Below are 8,746 nucleotides of genomic sequence, written 5' to 3'. Positions count from 1 at the left end.
AAAAATAAATATATATATATATATATATATATATATATATATATATATATATATATATATATATATATATATATATATATATATAATACATGCATATACACATTACACATACATATGTGTGTGTGTATATATATATATTAAAGTTTCATATTGAATGGACAATGACCTTTTCATTTTTATTTTTTTTTCTCTTTTTCTTCCTCATAGAGTATCAAATTTGATAGTAGATAAAAAAAAAAAAGTCTCTAATAGTCAAACACTACCTAAGTAACCATTGTCAATATTGTTCAGTTTTGCTTCCTTTTGAGTTTTGAGCAACACAATTTAACCTTGACCAATATTTTAAAATAAATCTATAAATTTTCAACCTCTGATTCTTGAAAAAAATAAAATAAAATGAGTAGTTTCTAAATATCTCCTTTTTTTTTATTCCAAAAATCAAAACTAAAGAGTTTCAAAACATAAGTCAAATTGGCCATAAAATAGAACAATTAAAGTCGACAAAGGGAGTACCAAATAGCAGATCTTATACATTTAGAAATTCTGGGCTCTAAAGAACTGCACGCTCTGATTCCATTTTGTTTCTTAAGATGATTTCTCAGATTCTATCTAAAGGTAACAGATAGGGGTTGACTTAAGTATATATTAAGACGGAAACTTGAAAAAATATCTAACAATTGAATTTCAAGATGAGTATGTAAGGCCCTTAAAATAAGCAGAAGAAACTGGAGATAGGATTGCACATAAGTCACAACTTAAACAGAAAGACTAACAAATGTATGCAAAGTTGCAAACAATATTAAGAAGTTTCTAAGAAAGAAGATGACATATACCTTGTTTACATATTGTTCAATGGATAGACACAAGGGCTTCCATATGGGAATTACGTTGTTCTTCGCAACTTCAGTCTTACAAATTGGAACAGATCCTCCAGCTTCAACAATCCTAGATATTCTCAAGAAAGGATCCTAGAAGATTGAAGTAGAAGAAAACAAGAAAATTAGATGAGGTTACAAGCAACAAAAAACTCAACTCCATCCTATACATACACTTTTGGAGAATATGCCTTTGTTTTCCAGATTTGTACACCTTAGTGTCAACTCCACAGCATTCCTCGAAACAACAGGTTCTTCTGCATGGATTGTAAGTGTACCAAAGTTCTTTGAGCCACTCTCATATCTATTGCGAAGATTCAATGTTAACAGCCGATTTTGTTTGGTCACAATCTGAAATAGTCAAATGGGAAAATAAGCAAAAGTGCAAGACATCTTCATGCTATACAAAGGAGGAAATCCCTACAATAGTAACTAGATGTATCATAACAAGTAGTCTCGATAGTCGATATCCAAGATAGCTAATACATCTTTGGGTGTGTTTGGTTCATGGGGTTAGACACAAGGAATGAGAATGAAAGGCATACACATTGACACATTGTTTGGTTGACAACTTTTTAAAAAACAGGTATAAGATTTGATTACCCCTATAATTACAAAACCCATTATCTAGTTTAAATAAGGTATCATTCTATTACTTTAGACTTATCTCTCCTCATTTCATGGCCTCCTCATTTCGCCGCCTCCTCACTCATCTCTCCTCACTACATTGCTCACTCACTTCATCATCACTTTTAAGATCAATTGCCTTGAGTTTTTGTTTTTGAATTTTTAAAATTTTCATTCCGATTATAGGATCATACATAAACAAACATCAATATTGGTAATCCTTCCAATTCTACCTTACTATCAAACCTGCAAAGTACATTCACCAAAACCCATTCCAATTACCAAGTATTCGATTCTCATTCCGACTCCGACTCCGACTCCCAAGTTCAAACCAAACGCACCCTTTATAGTTTCATTCCTACTATCTCATCACTACAACTCAACTTAACAAGAACTGCATGATAATTGATAAGAATAGTATAATGCCAGAATGTAGTTCCATTTGCCTTTGTTAAGCAAGCAACGTAACACACCTCAGAGAGAACACAATTTGCTTCACCAAGGAAATCTTGGTCCTTCAACTTCAGTGCCTTCACAGGTACATTATTGTATTTCGAGTCCACGTCATAGATATGAAAACTGAAAAGAAAATAGTGAGAAAAAAAGAAGAAGATATTAGAAAATGATATGTGTAACTCTCAAGAAGTAAAACTCTCGTCAAATGTCATATTCAAAGAAGAAAAGGAAAGAAATGAAAACTATAACTCACTTTTTTCAGAACCAATCAAACTACTTTAGTAGGGAGAGTAAAAAATAGAATAAAAAGTACACCTAATGTTTACTCATACACATACAATAAAGGAATTAACAGTTCCATCACTTCCTCAATCTTTATCCTACAGATTAGAGTTAGATATCCTACCCCCTCCCAAATTCTGGATTAGGATTAAGGAATGGGCCCCACAACCTAATTCCATGAACTAAACAGCACCTAAGAGAGGAGCAGGGATTATGTGTACAAAACACTTACACCAATGGTTGAAGAAGCTCGAACTGGTATGTCATATTAATTTTTTGAATCCAAGTAGGATTCAAATTGTTCATTATCACTTCCGTGCGTCCAACTTCTAAAAGGGTTCCATCCCTTTGCTTTTCATACACTACTGCCATGGGATCACTCTGCAATTAAAAGATGGAAGCACCAAAATATTGTCTCAAGTTGGATTCACGCATTCATATATAAGAAAGTGATGTACAACTTCATGGTGAGGTTACATAGAAACATAAATTTTCTTTTCTTTTTAGTATGTAGCAATTTTGAGCAAAATGTGGTTCGAATTGCGAGCCATTTTGTACGTGCAAAATCTTGTGAGCATACCTTTGACAAGATGTCGCAATCAAGAAGCTTTGAAGCTGATAGAGATAGCTGCATTTCGTTAACAAGATAGGTTGTGATGCCATGTTAGTATTAAGAATTTGTAACAACAAAACAAAAAAAATTTAACAAGAAGCATTGACAAGTTACTCATGGAAAAACATAATAAAGCACATGACCCAAAAATGATTCAAACGGATTCCACATTTCCACATAACATTATGGTTTCAGTAATCAATATGGAGATTTCTCAAGATCTCCATTCCATGTTATTTCATGACTAAATTCCCATTGAACTAAAATTTTAGTTATGTATGTCATTGTTAGGATCAAGCGTTTAACTGGTACTTATATGTCACATTTTCAAGAAACAAGTGCTGGACTTCTCCTAGTCACGTGGTGCGTCCTTCACCCGCATCCACCCAACGTGATCAATTTAACAAAATTTCACTTTATTACATAAACAATTAGAATTAGTTCTCAAGATCCGTAGTTCAGTGTTATTTGAGGACCAGATCTCATTGAACCCAAAGTTTACTTGTGTCATCAATTTGTTTTAAGCTAGTTTTTGGGTGGAGGCTTTGTAGGCCATTGATATAAATTAGTATATTTAAAAATGAGAAGCTGAAACAAGGATTGTTCACTACGTACAAAAGGTTGACTTGACTTGACTTGACTATAAAATGTAGCGATGATGAATTTACACTAAAAAAAAAAAAGAAAAAAACAGATGTGATATTCATCATTCCAAATGGACCCACTTTTTAAATTCTTAAATCTGTCCCATTTTCCTTTTGAGATTTGTTATTCATGGATGAAACAAACTCTTTTCTTTTTGTTTATTTATTTAATTATTTTTATATTTAATAATTACTTTATTATAATTCTTAAATATATAAATTTTATATATCTTAATATTACGAAAAATTAATTAAAAATAACTTCAGTAAAAAACTAGACACATAGGAAATAATAATCACAATATAAGTTGCAATTAACTCTCAAAAAGACCAATAAAAATTTTAGTAGAAAAGTGCACAGATCACACATAATTCCCTAAATAAAGAGTTGAAAAGAGTGGTCAATGTCAACTATGGATTTGACAACACTTGGTAACTGTTCACCTTTGTTTATTCACAAACACACCCAACCAAAAATATATAAATATTTTTTCTACTTGTAATTTTTATAAGGTAATATCTATTTTATAGATTCTCAAATATTTTTCACCTAAAAAATCGACCTAAAGAATCTAAGTCTCATTCTCTATTCCCAAAATTCAAGCTTATGATCATCAATTTGAAATAATAACCTGAATACAATAAAATTAGAAATTTTGTTATAATTGAGATTTTAAATTTAAGTGATTGCAAGGTAGAGCGATTGAATTTGAGGGTTGTGAAGGAGGAGAAGCTGAAGGGTGAAGCGAAGTAAATAAACCTGAATTTGGGTGGCGAGATGCCCCTGCGCGCGGAAGAAAAAATCTACTGCGTCGTTTTTCCCCTCAGCGCCGCCGCCAACACCCTGGGCCCCACCGCCTCCTACACCCTGTTTCCCACCTTTTACATCAGAAACACAGTTACCCATTCTTTTACCTTACCCTCCTCCCTTGTCTCTCTCTCTCTTTCTCTCGCTCTCTCTCTCTGTCTCTCTACAAAGTTTCAAAATTTTCTATTCACTCAAATCTGCCTCCCACTCCATTTATAATTTTATTGTTCTTGTTCGTTACAACTTACAATTTCTCAGAAATTTCATATTCCAAAATTTGGTAAAAAACTCTTTTAAGTTTCGGAATTTGTTCACATAAGGAAAGGAGTAGTTTTCAAAATATTTAAGGAATAATGGAATTAAAATTCCATTAGAAAGAAATTACAATTGATTCTATTATTCGATGGGTGTGAAATAAATTATTAAAAACATTAAAATCTATCTATATATCTATATACTATAAATAAAAACAATTTCCTCCTCCCAAATTTTCCCCCCAAAACTTAAGGGTATTTTGGTAAAATCATTTATTTTATTTATTTATTATTTTATTATTTTATTAATTATCCATCCTATAATATTATTATGGTAATATATGATAATGATAATATGATAATATGGTAATATTGTTAATATTAATGGGTGATGGGTGATTGGTGATATATAATTGATAATTGATAATATGGTATATGGTATTATTCTTAATATTAATATATAATATATTAATATATACTAATATTAATTAATTAATTGGTGATTATTTTAAAAAAGAATAATTAATTGGTGATTGGTGATTAGTGATATGGTAATATTGTTATATATTAATATTAATTTATATATATATATATATATATATATATATATATATATATTAATATTAATTAATTAATTAATTGGTGATTGGTGATTGGTGATTAGTGATATGGTAATATTGTTATATATTAATATTTATATTTATATAGATTGATATTGATATTAATTAATTAATTGGTGATTGGTGATTAGTGATATGATAATCTATATCTATATCTATATATCTATATATATTTATATAATTGACATGTAATTAACTATATTAGAATGAAAAAATTATATAATATTGTAGTAAAATTTTTACATGTCAATCATCTATATTTACATAAAATTAAAATTAATTATACTTTCCTTTTGAAAAATCTTCCATATTATATTTATCCTCCACTATATAATGATGAGAAATGACTCTTCTCTCACAATGTACCAATATCTGTGCTCTCACTATTAGTAAGAGATCTATAATCTGTAATTCTACGAAGTCGAAGATCGAACTTTAACACGCGTAGAATTGTTATGGTATGCGATATGATTTAATTTTTAGTTGATTCATTCTGCATGTTGGAGATCCTTATAGTGTAATCTGCATTCCATAAAGTATTTTGTAGTACTGTGATTTAGTTTGATTTTAACAGCTCAATATGCTTTAATTTTTGCTGATAAGGTTTCAAGTAGCTAGGCCAATTTTGCCATGGGCGTATCACGCATGTAAAATTACAATTTTCAGAGTGATTGTAGTGAACAATCAAATGTTTTCTATAATTATATATTTTAATCACATTACTTTGATTGATAATTTCTAATGGAAAAACATTGTATTGTAACTTTGTATTACAAGATTTTGAATGATAATACCTTATTTAACTATCCATCTTTTTAGTTATACTGTGCAAAATAACTAGCAATCTACGGATGCTCATCTATATATTGTAGAATTTGCAATCTTGATCTTCCCCATTTACGGATGCTTATGTAATTTGGTAAAAATGGTGGTTACTATACTTGAATAAATCCTCAATTATTCATTCCAATTGTTCGTTTTACCATTCCAATTCTTCATTTTATAAAAAATGGTGCATTGGAAGCTAAACATGGGTCATTGTATAATTGATTGTTGATTCCAATTATTATTAATCTTTATCATTAATTGCACAATACTAATTCACACTTATTAGTTAAAGAATGGTGATTACTATACTTGAATAAATGAAATAATAATATTAAATTTTGTAGCCTCGATTTAAAATCTATTATGTTAATATAATAATAATAATAATATAATAATAATGATCCATAACTCTTAATATAAGTTTGTAACTAAATTTTCCTATTAAATCTGTTTATAAAGGTAATTATAAATATAGAATTGAGAAATTCCTATGATATTTTATTTAATTGATATTATTCCTAATATATTTTATCTAAAAGGCTTCCTTCCTTTTTTATAACATTGTTCCATATGTTAATCCGTTTAATATGTTAATCTATATAGGTAATTACCATATACTATTTACCATCTATATAATCCGTGTTAATTACACTATATTTAACATCTAAATTTATTATGGTCATTAAACATAGAGATTTCATTCTTACGATAATTTTATATATTTTTACTTCAGATAATGTCAATTACCCGTGCATTTCATTTGATTACTTTTGAATAAAATCTTAAAAATTATGACAACTAATGAATTAATATTGTTGTTCGTAATATAAATTTTATCAAATCAGTTAACGAAATTGATAATGCACATATTACATCCATAATTAGAGGAGATTAACAAAATTATGATAATTATTTCAATTCACGTATTATTATGGTAATTCACATATTATTACGTCCATACAATTATGTAAATTATTTCAATTCACAGATTATTACACATATAAAATCATGCTAATGGTTACTTTGGAATAAAATCTTAATAATTATGGTCATTGAGAAATTATTTCAAACATTATACTTTTATTAAACGGTTTTTTATACTTGCCATAATTTTATCTAATCAATTAAAGAAATTAATGGTACACATATTACGGACATAATTAAAGAAAATTAAACATACACATATATATTACGGATAAAATTAAAGAAAATTAAACATACACATATTACGTCCATAATTAAACGAAATTAAAATATACATTATTTTTTTAGTTATAATATACACTCCTTAATTACCATACTTATTCATAATACATGGACGTCATAATTAGCATAGTATTAATCTATACTATATATAAAAACATAAGAATAGTAAATGCATATTTTAAATTTTAAACAATAGTAAAGGTAAATTAAAAATAGAATGAAAATATTTCAATAATAATATTCTACATCATTAATTAAAAATAGAACAGAAATTAGGTAAAAATACCAGTGGATCTATTATTCTAATTGACTAATTAACTGAAAATAAAAAAAATCGACTAAAAATGAATCTGATGTTACTAATTGATTGAATATATAAAAGGAAATGAATATTAATAATTGACTGTAAATAAAAAAATATCCATAATTAACTAAAATGAAAAAGGAAATGGACATATCATTGCAATTTAATTAAAAAAGGAAAGCATTCTACATCATGAATAATAAAGGCATATTATAAACAATATTAAAGATAAATTAAAAAAGGAACGGAAATTAAAAATGAAACGGAAATATTTCAATAATAATATTCTACATCATCAATTAAAAATGGAACGAAAATTAGGTAAATATTACTACGTAATTCTTTTCATTTTTCCTAGATAAAGTTGCTCGATATTAATTTACACATAACAATCGGCACTAATAATTAAAAAAAAAATTAAAAAAATAGAAGAACTGCCGGAGACGTTTGTTTTTTTTTTTTAATTATTATTATTATTATTATTATTATTTAATTATTTTAATTAAAATTATTTAAAAAGTTTATTTTAAAATTAGTAACCACCATGTCATCACAATTGTAGGTAAACAGGTCAATTTGGACTTCTTTTTTTTTTTTTTTTGAAAACATGTCAATTTGTACTTAATTGCATGAGTTTATATAGTTCAGGAATCCAATTGCATTCTTTTTGAGTTCGATGGCCTAATTGCAGTTTTGTGTGTAGTTCAATGGTTTATTTGACCATTATTCCGCGAAAAATGATATTACTAATTGATTTAAAATATAAAAAGATCGTAATCTATATTCTATACTATATATAAAAGTAAAATCCTCCTATTTCATTCTCCGCCTAAACTTTTGTAGTCAATTAATGAAATATTTTATTGGTCAAATAATTAATAAAGCTTATTTGTTAAGAAAATGTAAAATAGAAATTAACTAATATCTATAAATTGATAATATGTATACTCACGTATCAACACTATTAATAAAAGTAAAATCATTTATCGGGAAAAGAAAAAGGATATTACTAATTGACTGAAAATTATTTAAAAACTTTAATAGTTAATTATACTTTCCTTTTGAAAACTCTAAATTATTTAAACTTTAAAAAAATTAATTGAACATGGGTTGTTAGATTTTTATAATAATCAAAATTAATTCATTCAAATATGGAGGAGGAAGATAAAACTAAATGCAATATGGGCAAAATGAATATACTTAAAGTATAAAAGTATAATTACACATAT

General features: G+C 27.3%; 1 protein-coding gene across 1 annotated transcript in view; it reads right to left on the bottom strand.

The window, feature by feature from the left end:
• LOC116007250 (protein BONZAI 3) overlaps nt 1-4,490 on the bottom strand; it is an 8,142-nt gene extending 3,652 nt beyond the window's left edge. The window contains exons 1-6 of the mRNA XM_031247877.1: nt 4,258-4,490; nt 2,821-2,868; nt 2,473-2,621; nt 1,976-2,081; nt 1,050-1,226; nt 834-968 (exon numbers count right to left, since the gene is read on the bottom strand). Coding sequence (XP_031103737.1) covers nt 834-968; nt 1,050-1,226; nt 1,976-2,081; nt 2,473-2,621; nt 2,821-2,868; nt 4,258-4,404 — 762 coding nt within the window. The 5' untranslated portion in view covers nt 4,405-4,490. The remainder of the gene's footprint in view (nt 1-833; nt 969-1,049; nt 1,227-1,975; nt 2,082-2,472; nt 2,622-2,820; nt 2,869-4,257) is intronic.
• Between the last annotated feature and the right edge of the window lie 4,256 nt (nt 4,491-8,746).

This window comes from Ipomoea triloba, chromosome 15 (genome assembly GCF_003576645.1).
Source record: "Ipomoea triloba cultivar NCNSP0323 chromosome 15, ASM357664v1".
NCBI lineage: Eukaryota > Viridiplantae > Streptophyta > Magnoliopsida > Solanales > Convolvulaceae > Ipomoea > Ipomoea triloba.
This window is presented reverse-complemented; position numbering and strand designations above follow the sequence as displayed.